Here is a 26,254-nt window from a genome sequence, read left to right as displayed (position 1 = left end):
TCCCAGCATGCTGGGAGTTGTAGTTTATGCAACAACTGGAGGTCCGCAGGTTGGAGACCACTGGCGTACAGTATAGATTTCCAGCGGCCCGCAACAAAGACGAGGAGGGCAGTGCTTGTGGGTGACACATGTCAGTAGTTCCCTGCTGGGATGATAATTAATTGGGGGGGGAGCCGAACAGCGCTGGCGGGTCACATATGATTGGGGGGGGGGGGGGGAGGGTGAAAGAAATACCGTTATATACTGTGGAACCGCCATAAGTTACAAAAATACAGTGATACACATATTTGGTCATACCGCCCAGCTCTACATGGCGGTACATGGAGATCCTGTGTAATTCTAATTTGACCCTGAAGAGCCCCATATTTTCTGTCATACAAAATCCTAAATTCCATATTATTCCCTGAACTACTTGTGTAGTGATATTACTCCTACATGACTAGTTACATGCACGACTGTTAACCCCTTTGCGGCAGAGTTATTCTTTATCAGCCTTACAGGTCGCTGCCACAATGGTCAGATCCTGGACGTTCTTGTTAACATTAACACAGGATGCTATAGGGTGGAGAGGACAATGGCTTCCTTAACCCCTTAAGGACGCGGCCCTTTTTCGCAATTCTGACCACCGTCATTTTAAGCATTAATAACTCTAAGATGCTTTTACCGAATATTCAGATTCTGAGATTGTTTTTTTTGTGACATATTCTACTTTATTTTGGTGGTAAATTTTCGTCATTACTTGCATCCTTTCTTGGTGAAAAATCCCCAAATTTCATGAAAATGTTGAAAAATTTGCATTTTTCTAACTTTGAAACTCTCTACTTGTAAGGGAATTTGATATTCCAAATACATGTTATATTGATTCACAAACACAATATGTCCACTTTATGTTGGCATCATAAAATGGACATATTTTAACTTTTTGAAAAAATTAGAGGGCTTCAAAGTAGAGCAGCAATTTTCAAAATTTTCATGAAAGTTGCAAAATCTGAAGGGACAGATGTTACAGAACTACAACTCCCAGCAGGCCTGGGCAGTCTAGGCATGCTGAGAGTTGTAGTTTGGCAACATCTGGAGGGCTACCGTTTGGGCACCACTGCAACAGTGGTCACCAAACTGTGACCCTCCAGATGTTGCCAAACTACAACTCCCAGCATGCCCAAACAGCCTTTGGCTGTCTGGGCATGCTGGGAGTTGTAGTTTGGCAACCACTAGGAATACAGCAGTAAAGATCTCTTTACTGCCACCTAACTTCCCCTCTCCCCCCCCCTTGTGTCGCCTCCCTACCTGCACCATGATCTCCGCTGGATGTCTCTGATGATCGCCGGTCCCCACGCCATCTTCTTTTCAGGTACCGGCCTCCATCTTCTCCCCCCGTTCTGCCCGACATCCAGGGGTGGGCAGAGCGGGGGGTTTCCATGGCAACCCCCTGTCATGCGCTGCCATTCTGGTCAGAATTCATTTCTGACCAATGGCAGGGGATAGGAGGAGATCGTAGCACTGCATTCTCGCTCCTATCCCTCAGGATGATCGGGGCTGTCACTGACAGCTCCGATCATCCCTATTTTCCGGGCGATCGGCTCACCAGAGACCCGATCAGCCCGGAATAGCAGAAAATCGCATGTCTGAATTGACATGCGATTTTCTGCGATCGCCGACATGGGGGGGGGGGGGGTCTCGGGACCCCCCTTGGCGATGTGCCGGGATGCCTGCTGAATGATTCCAGCAGGCAGCCCGGTCTGGTCCCCAACCGGCTATCGGCGGGGACCGGAATTCCCACGGGCGTATGCATACGCCCTGAAGAGGTTAAAGGGGTACTCCACTGGAAAACTTTTTTTTTTTTTTTTTTTTTTTAAATCAACTGGAGCCAGAAAGTTCTACAGATTTGTAAATTACTTCTATTAAAAAAAAGTCTTAATCCTTCCAGTACTTATTAGCTGTTGTATGTTCCACAGGAAGTTCTTTTCTTTTTGAATTTCCTTTCTGTCTGCCCACAGTCCTCTCTGCTGACACCTCTGTCCATTTTCAGAACTGTCCAAAGCAGGAGCAAATCCCCATAGCAAACCTCTCCTGCTCTGGACAGTTCCTAAAATGGACAGAGGTGTCAGCAGAGAGCACTGTGGTCAGACAGAAAAGAAATTCAGGAAGAAAAGAACTTCCTGTGGAACATACAACAGCTGATAAGTACTGCAAGGATTAATATTTTTTAATAGAAGTAATTTACAAATCTGTTTAACTTTCCGGCACCAGTTGATTAAAAAAAATGTTTTCCAGTGGAGTACCCCTTTAATGCATTAACAAAACATCTTGAGATCTGAAAAGTAATCAGCAGTTAAAGGAGCATTATGAGAAAAGTGTTTTCTCTGCTTGTTTGATCCCCTTAGACCAGTGCTTCCCAACCAGGGTGCCTCCAGCTGTTGCAAAAACTACAACTCCCAGCATGCCCGGACAGCCAACGGCTGTCCGGGCATGCTGGGAGTTGTAGTTTTGCAACAGCTGGAGGCACTCTGGTTTGGAAGCACTGCCTTAGACCCATCTCCAGAAGGGTTGATGGTCACACACCAGCAGCATTGGATTATTTTTTGCATTGCAAATCCTATTCCATGCAGGGTGTGCCGGGTTCGCTTTTGCATCACAAGCCGGCACCAGTGAGTGTATCGCTCATGTGAACACAATGTTGTTCTAGCTTTGGCTCCAGTCCGCCTTATGTTTTTTTAATTAAAAGCAGGAACGTGTGCCAATGCTAAACCCGGCAGATGCTGATATTAGCCGAGATGTGGTGGTTGGTGTCTGAAATGTCCCAAAAAAAACACACTTGTCATCGGGATGATGTGAGCGCAACATATGTGGCAGAAATAATGAGAGATAGTCGTCTGGGTAAAGAAATTTCTCTTTCACCAAGTGCGTGATCCGGCCTGGTCCTGTGCAAATCCGTAAAGGCATAGATAACCTGGCACTAGCCTCGAAACACAGGCAGCATGAAACAGGGACAGGTTCCCTTGCCGCAGCATCATCGCTCTGTATGGCTGCGCCATTTCAGAGGAGTTATCCATATGACTTCGGCTAAGGATGCGTTCACACCACGGTTTGTCCCCACGGTTTTCTATTAGGTTTTTTTTTTAGTCAAAACCGTATTCCTCAAAACCGGACCAAACTGTATGCAACCGTGTGCTTAAAGGGGGTATTCCAGGAAAAAACATTATTTTTTTTATATCAACTGGCTCCAGAAAGTTAAAGAGATTTGTTAATTACTTCTATTAAAAAAAATCTTAATCCTTCCAATAATTATTAGCTGCTGAAGTTGAGTTGTTCTTTTCTGTCTGGCAACAGTGCTCTCTGCTGACATCTCTGCTTGTCTCGGGAACTGCACAGAGTAGAAGAGGTTTGCTATGGGGATTTGCTTCTACACTGGACAGTTCCCGAGACAGGTGTCATCAGACAGCACTTAGATAGAAAAGAACAACTCAACTTCAGCAGCTCATAAGTACTGAAAGGATTAAGATTTTTTAAATAGAAGTAATTTACAAATCTGTTTAACTTTCTGGAGCCAGTTGATAGCTTTTCCCTGCATATCCCCTTTTAAAAAGAACCGGTATACAGTTTGGTTTGAAAATGTTGTGTCTGGTTGTATGTGGTTTTATAAGTTTTTTTTTAACAATTACATCAAATCTGGTTTTAAGATTTTTGTTCTTTATTAAATAAAGTTTCAATAGTTCTATTTAGAATTCTTAAGAGTCGAAATGCGCATGTGCAAAGTTAAAAACTGTATAGGGAAAACCGGATGAAACCGTAGACACATACGGTTCACTATGGTTCTCATTGACTTCCATGTTACAAAAACCGTATACGGTTACAATACGGTTTTACACTGGGACAAAAAACCGTGGTAGAACACGATTTAGAGAAAGGGGGTGAGGGGGTGGGGGGGGGACGTATTAAAAACAAACCGCACGCAACCGGGTGCATTAAGTTGCATATGGTTTCCAATGCATTGTCTATGGATATAGACTATGGATGTCTATGGATATGGTTTCCAATACGGTTCCATACGGTTTGAAATATGAAACTGTACATGGAAACCTTGGTGTGAACCCACCCTAAGAGTTGGACCAAGTCAACAGTGCCACCCCCTCCGTTTTGGAGGTCTTGATTGACAGATCTCTCCCGGTATGAAAACTGAGAGAAATCTGTCGATCGATGTTGGTGGAGCTGGGGGAAGTTCCCTGATGAATCGGAGCCATGTTCCATGACCGGTTACCTTTATGACATGACTCAATGAATCCCAGACCCCAGATTGCCATGGAGACTAAGAATTTTGTCAGACCTGTGTGCACTGGCATTGAAACACAAATATATATGGAACGAGGCATGCCCAACAGCCAGGATGACAACGGGCACTCCTGCAGCTCTTAACATGGACAATTATACCCGTCCTCTCTTCCTTCCTCTTGTATCTGGGATTCAGTCAAATGGCACAGAGAACTGTCCGCCGCCTTTCATTGGCAAAATAATGAGGAGGAGCCACAGTGTCTATGGCCGGGGGGGGGGGAGCTGTAAGGACTTGGTACTGTAGCCTTTCCGATTGTCATACCCGCATAATACCCAGTAGATACTAGGGATGTAAGAAAAAATCGATTCCCGCGATTATCGCGATTTTTCACTTGCCGATACTGAATCGATTCAAAATATTTTTGAATCGATTCTTTTAGTGATGTGGAATTTCTATCTCCTGATCCCCGGAACAGCATGTCCCGGGCATCAGGAGATACAAGTTCCACATTTTGTCAGCCAGATCTGACGCGGCGGCGCTCTGGGTGTACGGAGCGGGCTCCGACTCGTGCCCGCTCCATACTCTTCGGCCCCCGGCTGATTTCAGTAGCCGGGGGCCGCTGATGCATCACCGCCGCTAATATCCAGCATGCGGTGCTCTGCAGTGTGTATGGAGCGGGCTCCCGACTCGTGCCCGCTCCATACTCTGCAGCCCCCGGCTGTTCTCAGTAGCAGGGGGCCGCCGCTAATAGCCAGCATGCGGCGATCGCCGCGGCTGCCTATTAACCCTTTAGATCGCCGCTGTCAAAGCTGACAGTGGCATCTAAAGGGATCTGTGAATGTTCCCTGGTGGGCTAGTGGGGTGGATCGCCCCTCGCAGCGCGATCGCGGGCGGGCGATCCACTATGGAGGTAGCCGGAGGGCTTACCTCTGCTTCCCTGCTCTCTGTGACTCTGTCATTGATAGATCCTGGCTGGACCAGGCTCTATCAATGGATCGCAGATAAATGGAGTTCAATAGAACTCTATTCATCTGTCTGAGGAATCTAATGATTCCTAAAAGAAAAGACTAAAGTGTATAAAAAAAATGTAATAAAAATAAAGTTTTAATAAAAGTGTAAAAGACATTGTTTTTTTAGACAGAATCGGGATATATTGTGATGTATCGTCACCTAGACGGTATCGCGATATATCGGGATTTATTGAATCGCCACACTGGTATCGCGATTCGAATCGAATCGCCAAATTCTTGGCGATTCACACCCCTAGTAGATACCGGCTGCCACCATGTAATTGCGTGGTACTGATCACTTCTTAGGCCACCCCTTTGACAGACTACTGCAATAAATCACCAGTCTCCTTGATCTATGTAAGGCTGGGTTCACACCACGTTTTTCAAATATGGTAACCGTATACGGTTTTCCGCAAAAAAACGTATACAACCGTATCCGAAACCGTATGCATAGAGAATGCATTGTAAACAGTATTCCAAATGTTGTGTACGTTTGCATCCATTTTGCCTCGGATACGGTTTTGCCGATTTTTCAACCGTAGGCAAAAACGCTGTCGACCACGTTTTTGCCTCCGGTTGGAAAACCGTATGCGAACCGTATGCGGTTCTTTTAACATTGCTGTCTATGAGAACCGTACACAGAATTTCAGAATACGGTTGTATACGGTTTTTCTAATCCGTTTTTGGAGTTGACACATGCGCAGATTGGAATTTCAATAGAACAATAGTAACTTTATTAAATTGCTGGAAAACTGATTCCAACAAAATAGCAAAACCGCGCGCAAAAACTGATGCAAACGGATAGAACCGTACGGGGAAAAACCGTATACGTTTTAATTTGGAGTCATACGGTTGTATAAGGTTGCATACGGTTTTTGCCATACGTTTTTTAGCGGAAAACCGTATACGGTAACCGTATTTGAAAAACGTGGTGTGAACCCAGCCTAACCCATTGAACAATTGCTTATAAAAGGGCTTAGGGTAGCCAGAAGAAGTGTTTAAAAAAACAAAAACAATGTATAACCCTCCACTCTACAATAAAAATCCAAATCTCCCTCCTTTTCTAAATAAAAAAGGAAAAAATATTTCAAGGCACCATGTGTGAAATTATCCAAAGTATAAATTATTACATAACTGATCACGGTCAACAGCGTAAAAGCAAAAAAAAAAAGAAAAATTTAAACATCAAAATTGGTAATTTTTTATCATATCACAACCTAGAAAAAAAAATGTAATAGAGTATTCATAAAGTAATATGTAATTGTCTAAAAATAAGTGGTATCTGTAAACCTATGGTTGTTAAAGGGGTACTCCACAGGAAAACTTTTTTTTTAAATCAACTGGTGCCAGAAAGTTAAACAGATTTGTAAATTACGTCTATTTAAAAATCTTAATCCTTCCAGTACTTATCAGCTGCTATATGCTCCCCAAGAAGTTTTTTCTTTTAGAGTTTCCTTTCTGTCTGACCACAGTGCTCTTTGCTGACACCTCTGTCCATGTCAGGAACTATCTAGAGTATGAGCAAATCCCCATAGCAAACCAAACAGTTCCTAAAATGGACAGAGGTGTCAGCAGAGAGCACTGTGGTCAGACAGAAAGGAAATTCAAAAAGAAAAGAACTTCCTGTGGAGTATATAGCAGCTGATAAGTAATGGAAGGGTTAAGATTTTTAAATTGAAGTAATTTACAAATCTGTTTAACTTTCTGGCACCAGTTGATTTAAAAAAAAAAAAGAAAAAAAAAAAAGAAAAAAAAAAAAAAGAAAAAGATTTTCCACCGGAGTACCCCTTTAAAATAAAATCCTGCTTCCTAACATATTTTTTGCTGGCTCCTAACAGTTCACAAGGGCTGTAATACAAACACATTTGTCTCTATATTACGGCCTCATGACTCTTTGTCTGGTGACAGCTCTCAGGTCATCAGGCTGGGACATAAGTTGGTAATATGGACGCAAAACAAAACGCCGCCGTATTGTGAAAGCGGCCTTATGCTGAGGTCCTGAGGCAGCACTTCTGTGGGGTCAGGTTTCCACTCTGCACTTCATAACAGAAGTCATTACATACAGGCGGTGAACATACCCGGCTTGTTTTGGAAAATGTACGATCAAAACTGGATGTGTTCCCGGGTCCCTTCATAGTCCGGAATAACAGGGAACAGAACAGTCATGGCCAAAAGTATTGAGACCAAATTTTGGTTTTCATAAAGTTTTTTCGTTTCTTTAGCCTTTTAGTCAGATGTTTCTATGGTTGCTGAAGTTCCATTTTTTTTAAAAACATTGTTTAAAAATTTTTTTTTTTTTTATATTGACTAATACATCAAATTTATGCAGAGAGTCTATGGGGGAGATTTATCAAAACCTGTCCACTTGTTTTTTATTTTTATTTTTTTTATCCCCCCCCCCAGGATAACATAAGGTTCCCAGGCACCAGCATTGTAGGCCCATTAGGTGACCTCAATTGCTACCGCCAGCAACCCACCCCAAGTGTTCCCCAAGCTGTGGCCCTGCAGCTGTTGCAAAATTACAACTCCCATCATGTGTCAAACAAATGCTGGAGAGGCTGTGGTTGTAGAGGCACCTCGTTGCATATCCTATGGACTTGTCCACATATTAGCTCCTGTAAATCCCTCCAAGAATCCTTATAGGGGCACTCCGGCCATAAGACATCTTATCCCCTATACAAAGGATAGGGGATAAGATGTCTGACCGCGGGGCTCCCGCCGCTGGGGACCCCCCGAAATCTTGCATTCGGCACCCATCTCTTTGAGCTGCATGCCGCGCTGCCGGGTGCCGACCACGGGGCCGGAGTACCGTGACGTCACGACTCCGCCCTCATGTGACGTCACCCCTGCCCCCGCTATGCAAGTCTATGGGAGGGGGCGTGACGCCCCCTCCCATAGACTTGCATAGTGGGGGCGGGGCATGACGTCACACGGGGGCCGGCACCGCGGCCGGCATCGGGCAGTTTGTGAGCTGGCAGCGCGGCGTGCAGCTCAAAGAGGTGGGTTCCGAATGCAAGATTATGGGGTTAAGATGTCTTAGGGCCGAAGTACCCCTTTAACACCATGCCCTATTGGTTAAGCACATGTCTTTTATTTCTGGGAGTTAACCTACTTCTCAGTAAATGTAGAGCTATAGTCCGTTTACTGTGTATAATAGCCAAAATTACCTTACTCAGCTGCTGGAAGACCCCTACCATTCCAACTATCAAGGAAGTGATTGAATCTCTGAATATGACATCCGAAAAAATCATCTCCTGTTATGAGGCATTCACCTATAAAGGGTTCTATTGGAAACGCTCATCTTATTACTCCGTACCCTAGATAAGATGTCAGAGATGATTGGAGGTACTGGGGGAGGTTATGTTATCTAGTTCATCCATATTCTGCGCTCACGTATGATATCATTGTTCTCTATACCAGGTAGTGCTTTTGTCTCAGATAGATGTATTCTAGTACTCAGCACTTCTCATTGGTCTCTAATTTCATCTTGCATATCATCATCTCATCCTTGCCTAATGCTTATCTGCCATGTTTATTTTTTTTCCATTGTTGTCCTAACTGTTGCATATATTTCTTTACTGTACATCTCTTTGTATTGTACAACACTGTTATGTTTCCCTGGGTGCTCCCAGGTTGTCTGTAATGTAAAAACCCAATAAAAACCATTTTAAATGAAAATTCCTTAACTGACGGTTAGCTCAGGGATGCTGATCGGGATCACCGCGGTGTCCCGATCAGCTGTGAGGACGGTCGGAGGTCCCTTACCGTGCTCCGTACCGTCCAATCGTCACTCTTTTACTGCTGTTAGCCATGGCAGGCAGTAGTAAAGGAGCGCCAATAACACTGATCACTGCTATGCTATGGCATATCATTCATCAGTGTATGCAATCTACAGGTTACATGTAATAGTTCCCTATAGTGACTTAAAGGACAACTGTAGTGGTACCGTTTTCCATATGCCCGTGCCCGTGCCTCAAAAAAACAAACTAAATAAACACATACATACCTTCCTACTAGCCCCCGTTGGTTCGGCACAGGTCTCACGGTCCGGCAGTGCTGATGTCATTCCACTTCCTGGGGACGGGGAAGCCGCAGAGCCGTCGGCGTATCACCCGCCGCAGCGATGTCCCGCCCCGGCTGGTGATAGGCTGAGCCCACTGTCATGTAAGAAGCCGGCCAGAGCTCCTTACATGACAGTCGGCTCAGCCTATCACCAGCCGTGGCGGGACATCGCTGCGGCCGGTGATACGCCGACGGCTCTGCGGCGTCCCCGTCCCCAGGAAATGGAATGACGTCAGCACTGCTGGACTGTGAAGCCTGTGCCGGACCAACGGGGGCTCGTAGGAAGGTATGTATGAGTTTATTTTATTTATTTTTGAGGCCCGGGCACAGGCATATGTAAAACGGTACCACTACAGTTGTCCTTTAAAAAAAAGTGAAAAAAAGTGTAAAAAAATAAATGTGTATTAAATAAAATAAAATCTTTTTATATATATATATATATATATATATATATATATATATATATATATATATATATAAAAAATCCCTTCCTCTTATAAAAACTAAAAAACATTTAAAAAAATCTTTTTTTATACCGTATATAAAAAAAATCCTTTCCTCTTATAAAAACTAAAAAACATTAAAAAAAATTAAAAAAACATAAAAAACCCTGTCACAAGACATAGAAAGAAGTATCGGTAATTGGTATCAGCGAGTAAAAAAAAAAAAAAAAAAAAGTATTTGTACTCGTTCTTGTACTGTATATATGGGGGCGTTTTTATTGCCCAGGAATTTGTCACTGACCAGGAGGGAAGGAAATTGTCTGTGCACTTGCTGGGATGTTTACCGCAAGCCCATAATAGTCTGGAGCCTTATAGAAGATGTAGCAGAGACATAGTGTCGGTTGCAGGCTTTGCATTATTCAGAAGGCAGCGGCTGTGTCATAGGAGCCTGTGACTTTACCCTGCTGGCACGCCACACTATACCAATAATGAATAACACACGCATGACAACTTTTTGTAGGTCATTGTGTGCATGAGGTCATCCCCATTACATGGGAGGGCCCATACGATGCACGCTTCTGTGCGGCTCTGCACGCTCTGTTATGGAGTCCTGGGCTGGGTTCAGTAATTCTGCCCACATTACAAGCAACGCTCAGACGCTGTGATCTATGGAACGTGTGATGTTCGGCGGCAGGTCTATGATCCAGCTGTTCCATTCACCCGAACGTCTGCACCCTGCCTGCTATTAAATAGACCGCGCATATCTGTTCTCCACCATTCAATATTGTGTAGGGCACTGTGGGATTCTCTGCATCACCAGAATTGTCGTCATCCGCATTGTTCCTATTATTTTGCGCACTTTTGAAGGATTTATGGTTTTCTTTTGGGCTACAGAAGATAAGATAAAAAGTAATTTTTTTTTTCCCATCAAGAGCATATTCTCTGATCCTTTAAACAGGATGTATTGTTGGAAAATGTTGCGCTGTATGGGTCGAGGCGTAGACGCGGTTTTAATAGGACCAGCATTAGATAATGATAAAGGATGCAGAATTTCTTTCTGTGAACAAGTTATTTTATTCCGTATAATGTTCACGTATGGACAAAAGAAATTTAAAATTCCAGACGACCCTTTTTATTACAGATTTTTCTTGCACTAAAGGGTGTCTGAGTGTCTGATCCGTGGGGGTCTGACTTGCTGGGACACTTCCCAATCACAAAAATCAGGGTCCTCTCTCCCTGGTAGAATAGAGCGGCAGTGGGACATGTGTGCTGCCACTCCTTTAAGCTCTATGGGGGATGAGTATCTTTCGAAGGACAACCCCTTTAAGTGGGCAAAGTCAGAATCAAAAACGTTTTATATGTTGTACGTCTTGACGAAACGTGAATCTTTCTAATATGCTTCATAAAAATATTTATCCCCTTTTTTAAAGAAATGGATTTAAAAAAAGACCACTAGGGCTACTCATCATCTAGAGCCGTGGTCTCCAACCTGCGGACCTCCAGATGTTGCAAAACTACAATTATCAGCATGCCCGGACAGCCAACAGCTGTCCGGGCATGCTGGGAGTTGTAGTTTTGCAACATCTGGAGGTCCGCAGGTTGAAAACTAGGGATCGACCGATATCGTTTTTTTAGGGCCGATACCGATAATCGGTGGAGGTTAGGGCCGATAGCCGATAACTTATACCGATATTCCGGTATAAGTTATCGGCTACTTATCCCCTCCGCGACACCGCTGCAGATCATTGATTTAAAGCGGGCGCTTTAAATCAATGCACTGCAGTGGCTTTTGCGGTGCCATAGGCCGCCGCCACCACCTGCTTCTCTCCCCCTACCTGTCAGGGTGGTCCGGGCCATCCATCCTTCCTGTAGTGTCCGGCGGCATTCCGGGTGGAGGGTGAACCGGTCCGGGCTGTCCTTCTTCTCCGGGGGTCATCTTCTCCACTCCGGGCAGGCTCCGGCCTAGTAACGCAGCATAGACGCCGCTGCGCAGTGACGCCCGTGCGCAGCGACGCACCTGACGTCACGGCGTAGCGGCGTCTATGCAGCATACTAGGCCGGAGCCTGCCCGGAGTGGAGAAGAGCACCTCCAGAGAAGGACAGCCCGGACCGGTTCACCCTCCACCCGGAATGCCACCTGACACTACAGGAAGGATGGATGGCCCGGACCACCCCCATTACGGGTAAGTTAAATTTTTTTTAATTGACTCAGAGGGCGGGGGGGGGGGGGGGGGGGGCGTGGGCGGTCACGGTGAGGGTGGGGGCGGTGCGGGGGGCGGGGCATTATCGGCTTATCAGCAAGGTAATTGCCGATACCGATAATGCCCAAAATCGTGGTTATCGGCCGATAATATCGGCCATACCGATAATCAGTCGATCCCTATTGAAGACCACTGATCTAGAGGATAATCACGTCTGACTGCAGCATCATCTTTGTCCCAGCTGAAGCACAGGCAGAGACAAAGTCCAGTGAGTGATGTCAGGACTGTGCTCACTCCTGTCCTATCAGACTGCAGCGTAAAATTAAGGGGGTTACAGAGCAGCCTTCAGTGATTGATGAAGAGACCCAGCACAGCAGACTCAGGAAAGAAAGTGAATGCATGGTGAGTGAGGGCGGGCTCAGTGCTTGCCTTGGACACACCTCTTCCTGAGAAGTGCATGTCAGAATGAGTGAGCAGCAGATCAGAGGGATTTGTAAGCATGATATTTTTCTGTGATATGACAGGTTTGCTTTAAAGGGGACCTGTCACCTCTTTTATACAGCCCAAGCAGCATGAATAAGGTGCAGGGAGCGAGGTCCCAGAACACTATGATTTACTCTAAATCGCGTGGGCATTTTGGAGAAATCCTAGTTTAATAAGCTGCCCAGACTAGTTAGTGGGGCTCCTCCTAGCCAGCGCTGAGTGACCTATCTCTCTCTATACATAGGTAGGCAAAGATGTGTCACTCAGGGCCAGTGAGGAGGAGGAGGAGGAGGAGGAGGAGAAGGAGAGCAGCAGCAACAGGACTGCCCCTTGTGACTTTTTTTATCGTATGATTTTTCTGAAACCTCCTCGTTTGAGTTGATAGTGTTCTGGACCCAGCTACCAGTTTCATGCTGTCCGTGGTTTAAGTAGCATAAAGCAGGTAACAGAATCCCTTTGGCCATTTATATTATATACATGTACGCCAAGTATACGATCAGCTGACAGCTGTCTTCCCCAACTTCACAATAAGCACAATTTTATTTTAAGGGAAATAAATCCTTGACTGACACGTCATCGCCACGTCTTACAGTGACCATACACTCTTCAGATGACTGCTTGTCCTCTCATTCCCCTATACACATTCTGGAAACTTATCTCCAGGGAGAACACAAGGCTCTGGCATTGTAATTCGGCATGACCGAACCTGAATGCCCTCCCATCATCCTCTGGGAAGAGCTGAGAGGCACAAGGCTATTATTGGGCGGTTCAGTCAATATTTCTCTAATATGTACTGGGATCTTTGAGCTGGTCGTACACTTTGCTCCACCAAGTGTGTATGTGTGCGTGTCAGGAGTGGTGAGTAGGCTTATTCCATGCACCCCTGGTGGTAGCAAATGGATTGGGCATTAAAATTCAGCAGTCGCCAGTATTTACCATCAGGAAAAGTTGAGACATTCCACACACCTTAGTTGACTGGCTGGCCCCACCGAAATCAGCAACTTCGCCAACATTACTCTAATATGTAAGACTCACTGGCCACTTTTTAGGCTCTGCTCACACATCTTCTATGCCATTATTGTCTTACTTTCAGACCCTCCCCTCCCCAATAATCCATAGAACAAAGAGGTTTTGTAAAGCGCTATAGTCCTTTTTGGCTTTTCTTCTACACAGTTGCAACCCAACGCTGTGTGGGACTCTGTATACTGCCCATTTACATGAGGAGCCAGACACCAAGACTCAAGGGGGGCAGGTTCAGCAGAACTGTTGTATTTGAAAAGTGGAGTAATTCCCTATGGCCACCACTGGGTTTTTCCTGTTGGAGTTCTTTCTCTCAAACTACAACGACTCCCAAATACAACCTCCCAGAGGGTCATAGGGTGCTGCCAATAAAATGGTCAACTCGACCAGCATTTTAAAACCTCTATTAAAAACGTACTATGCATTTTGAAACTGGTCTGGTTTCTTTCCTCGACCTGAAGAAGAAACCGGACCGGTTTTGAAACGTCAAGTGCGTTTTTAATAAAGGTTTTAAAACACTGGTTGAGTTGACCATTTTATTGGCACTACTCTGTGATCCTCTGGGGGGTTGTATCTGGAAGTTGTTGTATTCATTGTTCATGCCTTGGAACGTTTGGAGGAAGAAGCAGCAACCATTCACTATCACGACCATTAGCAAGTTGTGCCGCCATTTGCACAACCCGTTTAGGTGAGTCGGCCATTGGCTTACCTTTCATCTTTGTTGTGTTAAAAGGTTTCACACAGGGGAGTGCCTTGCTTTTTGTGCTTCAATTCTCCATAGTTCCTTGTTTGTAAGTGTGAGGTCTTTTCTCCCCCCCCCCCCCCCATTGAAACACAAATGAGCTGCATTTCATGCAAAAGACCAGTGCTTTCTAACCAGGGTGCCTCCAGCTGTTGCAAAAATACAATTAGTTCCAGAATGATCTCTCTCCCACCCAGTGGTCACTCCACCCATTGAAGCAGGACATGCTCCCTTTGCACACCTGATTAGTGATGTTATGTCTTTGCCGCGCTGCAACCTGGGAAAACCTGAGTAATTTTGTATGCTGCTAAAAATTAAATATTGGGGAGAAAATCACAGAAGAATTGTGAGACACAGGTACAGACACTATATTATGAACTACACTAACTTTACAGCCACTGTAGCATAGTCAAATAAAAAATTCCTGGAATTTACATTGATGGCCTATCTTAACTGTGAAGAGTGAGACCTTAACCAAGCAGAGGCCATCAGTGTTAAAGGGGTTCTCCAGTTTAGGAAAATGTTATCCTTTGGATAGGGGATACGTGTCAGATTGTGGTGGGTGAAGCCGCTAGGAACCCACTGCAATCTCCTGCACGGCATTCCGGCTCTCCTCATGCACGGATTGGGGGTCGGCACGGGCCCTCCATGCAATTCTATAGGAGAGCGGAAGCGCTGTACTCGGGTATTCCCGGCTCTCTGATAGAGTGGCATGGAGGGGGGGGGGGGGGGGTGTCAATCACCGCTTTGTGTAGTGAGCTGGGGTGCCGGGCAAGAGATCAAAAGGGGGTTCCAGCAGTCAGACCCTTGGACCTCTCCATCCCACCCTACTCCCTTAAGGTCACGCTAACCCCTAGCAATGGGTTTTGTTAAACTGCTAATCTGATGGCCCGACTGAAGACAACTGAAATACCATAGATCCCTTATGTTATTGTCAGTTTGTGTCTTTTAATCTGTGGTCAGGTCAGGACTTGCGGCCGTAATACAGATACAGAAGTACGTCTATATTATGTTTTATGATATGTCAGTAGTATATGAACAAGACAGACTACCGTCCCTAACTTTTTTTTTTGGATCAGTAGGTTTTGGTGCAATACCCTCCTGTATTACCAGATTTTTGCCAGTTCTTTTATTCCCCCCTTCTCAGGTAGACGGATCCATGTTTATGCATCTCAGGCCTCTATTCCTACCACCCGAATTAGGCATAAATTTGCCCAGGAAATGTAAAACCAAGCAGGGCCGCCATATGTTCGGATGAGGCTCTTGCAGATGTTCCTCTCCTCCTCTCCATGCAGAAACCTTGCCATCTTGTCTCGTGGCCGCCGTTGCGCTTGCAGTGATGGCGTTCCTGTAATCTCCTGCTGGGATTATTCTTCGTATCCCCGGCGGTCTGCGCTGGCTGTGAATGAATCCCACTGTTCTAGTACTTTGGAGGAATTGCGCGGTCTTAGCAGATGATGGACATTGTGTCCCTTCTGCAGCTGCTGCTTTATTCTTTACGGGATATTGATGTCGCTTGATTGGTTATTCAGACTTTATTGACGGATTATTAAGGTTTTGTTTGCATAAACCTGGTACGTCTAGTATGTAAGTAGTGATGATTGGAGCAGCTCTTTTGTGCGGTGTTCTGTTCAGCTTGGTTATGCTGCCCGTAGTGTGCTCAGTTACCTGGAAATGATCAGTGGCTTTCCGGGCATGCTGGTAGTTAGGGCCGCATGATATATTGCAAGGGAATTTTTACAAATTGTGATATAGTGATATGGCTCCTCTGGAAAAAATTGCGATTACCTGCAGCCCGGCACCATATGGCATGCACCCTGCACACGCACGCACACAGGATCTGGGCCTGGACTCCCAAGATTCAAATGCCAATTCGGTCTTTCTTTCCCAAGCTGAGTGCCTGCATCTGTTGCAAAACTACAACACCCAGCATGCCTGGACAGCCTCCGGCTGTCCAGGCATGCTGGGAGTTGTAGTTTAGCACATCCAAAGTGGCACCATGTTAGCTCTTAGACCTTAGACCTCCAGATGTTGCAAAACTACAACACCCAGTAGGGCTGTGCGATTTGGGGAACATGTGCGATATAATAAACATATTGCGATCTCCCCCATTTAATTTCTGTCCTCCAATTTCACATCCCCCCCCATTTTATATCCACACCCCCATTTCACGTCTATTCCCCAATGTTACATCCTCCCCCCCCCTTATTAATGTTGTTCTGATGCGTGGAGGAAACATACAAACCCTGTTGCTCACCTAGCCCCGTTCCCTGTAGATCTGCCACAGGTCCATTCTCCTCTGTGCTCCCGGCAACCAGCTGGTTCCAGGACCTTTCCGCTCAACCAATCAGTGAACGCTGCAGTGTCATGTGTCAGGCCAGTGATTGGCTGAGTAATAAAGCCCTGTAAGACACCGGACTATGTGGAGGACAATGGGATCTGCGGTAGACCTACTGGGATCGGGGCTAGGTATTAGGTTTTTATTTTTGTTGGTTTCCCCCATTCCCTGGCACAACACTAATTGGGGGGAGGGAAGATGTGACATTGGGGGTTTGACATGAAATGGGAGGATAAAAATGAAATGAGATGGGAATGTGAAATGGGGAGATTGGACATGAAATTGGGGGGATTTCACCATATGCTTATTATATCACAGTATTTACCTCTATAATCGCAATCACACACTTTCCCGAAATCGTGCATCCCTACTGGGTGTTGTAGTTTAGCAACATCTAGAGGTTTGTGGTCTAAGGGGGAGTTTTATCAAAACCTGTGCAAAGGAAAAGTTGCCCAGTTGCCCATAGCAACCAATCAGATCGCTTCTTTCATTTTGCAGAGGCCTTGTTTAAAATGAAGGAAGCGATCTGATTGGTTGCTATGGGCAACTTTTCCTCAGGACAGGTTTTGATAAATCTCCCCCTAAGAGCTTACATGAAGCCACTTTGGATGCAGCGGAAGGACCCTTTTTGATCATGGTGTCTGGTCTGTACTCTATTCGGTGCTTACAGTCATTGAGCTCTGCTACACAGTTTACATGGTTTGTAAGTACTTGGGATCTACACAGAAAGTAACATTAAGGGTACATTCAGACGAGCGGAGCCTAGTTGGTGCCCCAGATGTGCCTACTTGGAGCGGCAATACGCCACTATGAGCAGACACACTGCTGCGATGTGCGAGTCACCGCAAATGCCTGGTGTACTCGCGCACATTGCGGCTCCCTGAGCTGGGCTGAGAGCAGTTTACTGCGTATGCACGCGGCGACTCGCACATCACAGTGTGTCTGCTCGTAGCAGCGTCTTGCCGCTTCAAACAGGCACATCTGAGGCACCCTGTAGGGGTCCTTCGGCGGCAGATCCACAGCGTAAAATACACTGTGGATCCCCTCGTCTGAAGGTTACCTCAGTACTAGCTCAACCTGAATGAATACCTCTGAGGAGAAGATCCATGTGACCCCTTCACTCCTATAGATAGGAGTCCCGGCTGTTCATCTCTTCTTTGGGGGAGATTTATAAAAACCTGCCCTGAGGAAAAGTTGCTGAGTTGCCCATAGCAACCAATCGGATCGCTTCTTTCATTTTTAACAAGGCCTCTGCAAAATTAAAGAAGCGATCTGATTGGTTGCTATTGGCAACTTTTCCTCTGGACAGGTCTTGATACATCTTCCCCTTTGTTATTGGTGTTTTGACTTGAGAGGTTGGAGGCCAGATAACATGCAGGTGATTGACAGCCATCCATGAATTAGTGTGCGTACAAAGATAACTGTCAATCACTAATTAAGACCACCCACTTGACTCCTAAGCCCCCAACAAGCATAGGTTTAGATAAATAAATTGCTATTCATCCTGAATCTATTCATATGAACATGTATATCAATCTGCCCGGCTCCTCCTGTTCTGTAACCTGACGCCTTCAGATTGGACTGTGTTTCCGTGATGAGTTGCCTAGGAGTACACAATAGGTCACTGCGCCCTCACAAAAACGAAAAGTTGTACACCCTGAATGAGCAAGGATTTTAACCTGTAAGTTACAAGTATTTCTGAACCTTTTTTGCTCAAAACTATATTTATATTCCAGCAGCCTGGGTTGCTGGAATAAACTTTAAAGGGGTACTCCGGTGCTTACACATCTTATCCCCTATCCAAAGGATCGCGGGAGTCCCGCAGCTATCGTGCCCCCTCCCGTAGGCTTGCATTGAGGGGTGGAGCGTGACGTCGCACGCCGCCAGCCCTCCGGTCGACCGTAATCAGACCCTGAGCGAACACGCTCCGGGGACTGATTACAAACGGGGTGCCTCGTGCATGATCACGGGCGTCCCCAGCTGCGGGACTCCCATGATCAGGCATCTTATCCCCTATCCTTTGAATAGGGGATAAGATGTGTAAGCACCGGAGTACCCCTTTAACCTTCCGCTGCTCCCCCGATGCCAATGGAATCACTCACCCTTCCTCTGGCCCCGGCCCTCTTCAGGGTTTTCAGGTCCGACGTGTCACCCTGCGCTCAGCTAATTGCCGGCCATAGCCATGTGGCCCCTTGGCTGGTGGTAAGCTGAGCGTCATGTAACGGGCGGAAGATACCGTATATACTCGAGTATAAGCCGAGTTTTTCAGCACGATTTTTCTCGGCTTATACTCGAGTGAACTCTCCGCCTGTCAATCCCTTCATCAGTGGTCTTCAACCTGCAGACCTCCAGATGTTGCAAAACTACAACTCATATATAGCCAAAAACAAAGAGACCCACAATACTAATATTATTTCAAAAAGTATAACAATCTTTATTAGACAATAAAAAACAGTATTAAAAAATTAGAAAAAGGCAGAGGATGACCTTACACAGGAGACAACAGGTGCCAGTGGACCTGGTATGGGTAATGGAGGTATTCAGTCAAGAGTATACATAATATAAGGCTGGCATAGCTGCATGTTTACAATATCGTAACAATAGATATAATATCTAACATACATTGAGGTAGCATAGGAAGCAGCAATGCAATACAACAGACATAAATAGGAAATACCTAAAGAAGGACTACCTGTCATATACCCAAAGGCCAGGTGTTCCTGGCCTTTGGGTATATGACAGGTAGTCCTTCTTAGGTATTTCCTATTTATGTCTGTTGTATTGCATTGCTGCTTCCTATGCTACCTCAATGTATGTTAGATATTATATCTATTGTTACGATATTGTAAACATGCAGCTATGCCAGCCTTATATTATGTATACTCTTGACTGAATACCTCCATTACCCATACCAGGTCCACTGGCACCTGTTGTCTCCTGTGTAAGGTCATCCTCTGCCTTTTTCTAATTTTTTAATACTGTTTTTTATTGTCTAATAAAGATTGTTATACTTTTTGAAATAATATTAGTATTGTGGGTCTCTTTGTTTTTGGCTATATATTGGTACCCCCGGGACCTACATACGGCACGCATTGTTTTGCCGTTTTTGTTGTTTGGCTAAATTAAAACTACAACTCCCAGCATGGCCGGACAGCCATCGGCTGACCGGGCATGCTGGGTGTTGTAGTTTTGAAACCTCTGGAGGGCCGCAGGTTGAAGACCACTGCGGCCTTCGTCATCATCCAGCCCCCCCTCCCCTCCCTTTTGTTTTGTACTCACCCCCCCTCGGCGGGATGTTAGGGTGAGCTGGTCCGGGCCATCTATGGTGAAGGGACCCATCCGGTGGGGATGGTTAGTCGTTACGGGCTGTCCATTTTCACTGGGGGGGGGGCCTCGTCTCCGCTCTTTGGGCCCGGCCCCGGAGTAGTGACATTGCCTTGACGACGACGCACAGGGACGTTCATGCGCAACGTCCCTGTGCGTTGTTGTCAAGGCAACATCACTAGTCCGGGCCCGAAGCGCATGCTGGGAGTTGTAGTTTTGCAACATCTGGAGGTCCGCAGGTTAAAGACCACTGATGAAGAGATTGACAGGGGGGGATGATGATGGGGGTCTGGATGATGACAGGGGGGGATGATGTATTTCCCACCCTAGGCTTATAGTCGAGTCAATAACTTTTCCTGGGTTTTTGGGGTAAAATTAGGGGCCTCGGCTTATATTTGGGTCGGCTTATACTCGAGTATATATGGTAAGTTAAAGTTTATTCCGGCGTCTCGAGTATGTAGGATAAACAAACCTTTTGGCTGGAGATCTCCTTTAAGATACGCGATACATCATATGTCAGTAATGTTCTCGGATGTCATTGATGCTATGGCCTCGATTCTTATTAAGATTCCGTATTACTGCTCTAAACCTGATCGCAAATCCTGTTTTCCTCGCTGTTATTTCTGTCCTCCCGATCATTGTTATTAAATTCAGGCCATTTTATGTGTCATTTCTTCTGAGAATTGCAAATGGGATTATAGTTTAATTTTAGCCAATGTCATTAATTTTACGTCACTCTCCTAAGGACTGGTGAGGGGGGTGCGGGGAGCCATGCACCTCGTGATAGCTGTGAAAGTGACCCGATGTAATGAGGCCCGACTTGCGCACAACTTCCTATGATTTGTTCTTGCTGACAATTTTCTGTCGTTCTATCACAGCCCTTTTCTCTTTCCCTCACATTACGTCTCAGCCAGGCAGTAATATCCCGGCCTGCGGAGGCTTGAGTGCCCTGAGAGCCTCTATAAATGCATTTCCCCAAATCCATCACCAGGAAAGAGCAAATTCAGCCGACAGGTCCCAGCACTGAGCTTTCATCTGCGTGCGCACACTTTTCTCATCAATGTCTGTCATTTATGGATTTTACATTGTAGTACTGTGGTATTCAAGTCACATAGAAGCAGCCTACGTGATTTTTTACTATTATGGAGGTTATATGAGCAAGAGGTTGGAACGAAGATTACCCCCCTCCCCCACACTCACCCCTCACTGCCTTTTTTGAGGTTGGTGCCCAGGTTTGTTCCCAGTCTACAGCGATATCTTTTGACCATTGGCTTGTGGCTCACTGACCTTTCCTACTTCGAGAACCAGAGCTGTCACAAAAACCTCTGATCCTGGCCCCTTAACCCTTTCATTGCTGTGATAGGTGCACTTTCGAAAGCCAGCTGAACACACCAATTTTGCATGCACTAGCCGTCTAAAGTGTGTGGAATTATCTCGACTTTCCTGACAGATGGTGTTGGGGTAGAGTAGGATCTAACTATCGCATGTGTATGAATACCATGAAGGGGTATTCCAGGAAAAAAAAAATGTTTAAATGTATTTTTTTTTTTTATATCAACTGGCTCTAGAAAGTTAAACAGATTTGTAAATTACTTCTATAAAAAAATCTTAATCCTTCCAATATTTATCAGCTGCTGAAGTTGAGTTGTTGTTGTTTTCTGTCTGGTAACAGTGCTCTCTGCTGACATCTCTGCTTGTCTTGGGAACTGCACAGAGTAGAAGAGGTTTGCTATGAGGATTTGCTTCTACTCTGGACAGTTCCTAAGACAGGTGTCATCAGAGAGCACTTAGACCAGGAGTCCTCAAACTTTTTAAACGGGGCCAGTTCACTGTCCCTCAGACCGTTGGAGGGCCGGACTATAGTTTAAAAAAAAAGTTCCCCCCACATTAGGTAGGCAGCATAGTTCCCCCCCACATTAGGTAGGCAGCATAGTTCCCCCCCACATTAGGTAGGCAGCATAGTTCCCCCCCACATTAGGTTGGCAGTATATATTCCCCCCACATTAGTGTTGGCAATATAGTTCCCCCACATTTAGTTGGCAGTATGTTCCCCCACAGACATACAGCCTCCAGCCATATACAGTGTATGGCTGGAGGCTGTATGCCTGTGTACTGCCCCACTTCAGTGCTCCGACCTCCGGTCCGGCCATAGCAGTAGGACCGGAGGAGCGGTGGTCGGAGCACCGAAGCGGACGTGCCGCTGGTGACACTTACCAAGCTGGCCAGCGCACGTCCTGCTGGCCAGCGCATGTCCTCCGCGCTTCGTTTCTATGGGCGCACGCACGTCCCTACGTGCGCTACCTCCCGGCGGTCCTTGTGTTTTTAAAGTAAACGCGGGGCCGCAGAGAGTGAACAGGGGCATCCCTGTGTCCCGAAAACTTCTTTAGGCAGCGACAGCAAAACACCCGGCGGGCCGGATACATGTCCTCGGCGGGCTGCATGTGGCCCGCGGACCGTAGTTTGAGGACCCCTGACCTAGACAGAAAAGAACTCAACTTCAGCAGCTCATAAGAACTGATAGGATTAATATTTTTTAATAGATGTAATTTACAAATCTGTTTAACTTTCTGGAGCCAGTTGATATATATAAAACATTTTTTTCCTGGATAACCCCTTTAAAACCACATGACTACTTAGCCAAAAATGATCATGGATATGTGACCTGTTCCCTTTGAAGAAACTGTGTAATATGTTTTGTGTTCTCTCAGTCTTTATCAATCATAATAAACCTCTATTCTTCGTAACTAAATAATATTTATTCTTGTTTTGTAGGTTAACACCTCAGCCTGAAGGGTCCTTAACAAATGGAGAACTATTTTGAGGAAGAATCGTGTAACTTGGACAAAGTATTAGATGAATTTGAAAAGAATGAAGGTGCAGTAGTACAATATGGTTACTATTTCTAGTCACTGCTATCCTCTCCAGGTATTCCTAAAGGTACAACTTCCAGGCTGCCCTGACAGATGTATGCTGGGAGTTAAAGTTTAGAGCAGCTGGAGAGCCATAGGTTGAGGCCCCCTGGTATAGACCGTGGGAATGGTTGGAGTGTTTTAGTATGAAATTTAACAAGCCTAGTTGTATTCAGTGTTTGTGTGTATAATTATAGATTAGTGAATATAAAGTATGAATTGATAAATCTAATTTTGAGCATTCGATTTGCTTTGCCATGAAAAAGTTGTTTCACTTTTAAAGTGCTCAAGTTCCCTGAAATGAATCTGGTATGACTTATCCATGGAATTGGGGGCACTTGCAAAGCAGATCCTTTTCTATACAAAACAAATTCTCCGCCACTACTTGAAGTTCAGTGGGCTCTGTCAGATCCAAAAACTTTTTATATGTTGTTACTAATGAAAATTATAGACCGTTTGTAATATGGTTCTTTAAAAATGTTGACTATTTAATAAAGAATATGGCTCCTGAAAATCCCTTCACTGGGTAGTCCCCATACCTACTGGGACACTAACCAGTCCTGCAGCAGCATCAGACTTGTCCATGAGTCATAGACAAGAGATGACTCATGGACAAGGCTGCATGAGCCGATGCACCAATCACCTCCCACCACCACAAGGGAGGGACACGCCCCCTTCCCCTGAGAGGATTTCTAACACTGTGAGCTAATGAAAAGAGGGATTTATTAAATAAATATAGGTGATAGAGGCATACAAATTAGATGTACATTCAGGATTAGGTACTGAGTAACTTTTTTTTCCTTTTTTTTGTGGGATCTGACAGGTTTGCTTTCTTTTATCTCTAGTTATATAATATATTATACTAGGGTGGTTTTTTTTTGTACTAGGGGCAACTTCAGTCTTTTGCTCTGAATTTTTATTCCTGTAATTTTTTTTTTTTTTTTCAGATGAGAATGTTTCACCAAGATTATTGGATGCAAAGTGGAACCAGATCCTAAATCCTCCTTCTCGTTTGACAGAGAATTCTGCACTGGACAATGTCAGTAAATCAATCATTGCCATTGAGGCTCACCTCAAAGACAGATCACCCAGCCTGACGCCTTGTTCTAATGGAGAGATTGAGTGTGTAGCCTCAGAGCTGTCCACTATGGTGACAGAAGACACCAGCATGGCTGAGGACAGGAAAGCCCAGCCAGAAAACATATGCAGTACAAATGCTTTGCAGTGTGGAGAGGAGTCGCTGTTGGCTGATGTTACCCTAAGTATGAGCTGTGGTAAAAGTGCTGCTCCTGGAGAGTGTCTGACTCCTTGCAGCACTCCTACAAGACAAGCTATGGTGAACTCTGAAAATGCTGTGGACAATGAAAAGACCTTTCAAACGCTGTTACATGTCGCCGACACAAATGAACAACCACAGAGCGACCCAGACTGCAAAACTGTGGCCCAGATCTCTGATACTATTGAAGCTAGTGTATGCAACACAGTGCAGAGACACAGTAGCATTAATAGTAATTTGCCCCATAGTGTTTGTGAAAATAGCACTGAAAACCTTAATAGTCCACCCATTTCTGTGCCCCCAATGTCTGAGGTGTGTCAGCTTTCTCCTAGCAAACTTGATGTCTCCAGTACGGAAAATAACAATAAAAATCTATCCGGTCCTCTTGATGGTTCAAATATGATCAGTGTTCTGACTGGAGGGGATGATTCTAGTGAAAATCGTCTAAAAGCCTCATTTCTTCCATCTACAGATAAACCGGTAGTTAATGTGGGTGAACACAGGCCTTTAGATGGTGATCAGATTGCACTAGCAAGTGATGGTCTCCAGTCTGTTGTGTCTCCTGGACTGGTGGTGGAGAACTTTTCAGACTCTTATGTGATGAATGGAGATGAGGAGACACTAGATAGGGACAAAAGGTCTCAAGTAAACAATGAACCTGAAAACTCGGACAACGTTCTGACAAATGATATGGAAAGTAGCCAGTGTAATGCTGATGGAACGGATGCATTAATATCTCTCCAAAATGGGTGTGATTCCTATGGAATGCAAAACCCAACTGTAGCTCATAACCCAAAGAGTTTGCCATCGAAAGAAGACTCTGTGACGGAGGAGAAAGAAATAGAGGAGTGCAAATCGGAATATTATGCTAATGTTTACGAGCAGAGGGAAGATGACCTCCTAGAGGGGAGAGGACTTTTGGTAAATGCCGGTGGTGAGGTCTTGAAGAACCACTTGCATAGCCTCTGCAGTCAGGGAGCACCTGCGCATGGGCAGACGTCAAAAACGGCCAGCAGCGTGCAGCCTCTTAGTGTCCCCTATGGTGGAGCACGCCCAAAGCAGCCCACTCATCTTAAGCTGCAGATTCCAAAGCCATTATCTGAGATGTTACAATGTGACCTGGTCCCCCCCAATGCTGGCTGCAGCTCCAAAAACAAAAATGACGTGTTAAACAAGTCAAGTCAGAAAGACATCTTTGTGTCGGATGTGCTCCGTGATGAAGCTGGAATCCGCAGCCCTGGATTTGATGCAAATGGTGATCTGCTTGGGGATTACAGGGGCCCCAACAGTCCGTGCCTTGCAGTGTCCCCAGACAGCCCTGATAATGACCTCCTTGCTGGGCAGTATGGGGTTTCTGCCACCAAGCCATTAACAACTCTAGGGGAGGTAGCTCCAGTCTGGGTCCCTGACTCTCAAGCCCCTAACTGTATGAAATGCGAGGCAAGGTTCACATTTACGAAACGGAGACATCACTGCAGAGCATGTGGAAAGGTATGGCAATGGTTTGGGGATGAAAATGTGTACCTGTAATTTGAAAAAATTCTTTCTCGGTCGCTCTTCATTGGGGGACACCTATACTAATGGGTATATGCTCTTGCCACTAGGAGGCGCTGATGCTAGGGAAAAAAAAGTCGGCTCCTCCCTGGCAGGATATACCTGCCAACTGGAAGTGAGGTAATCAGTTTTAGCTAGTGTCAGTAGGCGGCAGGACACAGGTCTGGGAACTCCCCAGAACTGGTCTTTTTAATTATTTTCTAGTTAAGGCTGTTCGGTTTTAGAGTGCGCTACAGTTTGCTTTTCTCCCTGTCTCCCAGCGATCTGCATCCTGTGGCTCCTTTATTAGTCTTTGGCACTGTCCAGAGAAGCAGGACGGAGACCACTGCAAGCTTTGGAAGTAAAGCACCCTACTGCACTTTTGCCTGCTTGTTCTCCTGATTGGTGGGGGTCTGGGCACTGAGACCACCAACCGATCGAAACTTCTAAATAACAGGGATGCTTTAGTGGATTTCATCTACAGTGGTCCCTCAACATACGATGGTAATCCGTTCCAAATGGACCATCGTTTGTTGAAACCATCGTATGTTGAGGGATCCGTGCAATGTAAAGTATAGGACAGTGGTCTACAACCTGCAGACCTCCAGATGTTGCAAAACTACAATACCCAGCATGCCCGGAC

General features: G+C 45.5%; 1 protein-coding gene across 2 annotated transcripts in view; it reads left to right on the top strand.

Moving 5' to 3' along the window:
• ZFYVE9 (zinc finger FYVE-type containing 9) overlaps window positions 1-26,254 on the top strand; it is a 69,724-nt gene that overhangs the window by 4,066 nt on the left and 39,404 nt on the right. Inside the window, exons 1-3 of one of the 2 annotated variants that reach the window (XM_056532240.1) lie at window positions 16,581-16,700; window positions 22,666-22,767; window positions 23,750-25,569. In XM_056532240.1, the coding sequence (XP_056388215.1) occupies window positions 22,698-22,767; window positions 23,750-25,569 (1,890 nt within the window). In that variant the 5' untranslated portion in view covers window positions 16,581-16,700; window positions 22,666-22,697. Of the gene's footprint in view, window positions 1-16,580; window positions 16,701-22,665; window positions 22,768-23,749; window positions 25,570-26,254 lie in introns of those variants that run through there. The other variant, XM_056532239.1, reaches the window with a different exon arrangement.

Source organism: Hyla sarda, chromosome 7 (assembly GCF_029499605.1).
Source record: "Hyla sarda isolate aHylSar1 chromosome 7, aHylSar1.hap1, whole genome shotgun sequence".
Taxonomy (NCBI): Eukaryota; Metazoa; Chordata; class Amphibia; order Anura; family Hylidae; genus Hyla; species Hyla sarda.
The sequence above is the reverse complement of the archived record's forward strand: the minus strand, read 5'-3'. Positions and strand labels throughout refer to the sequence as shown.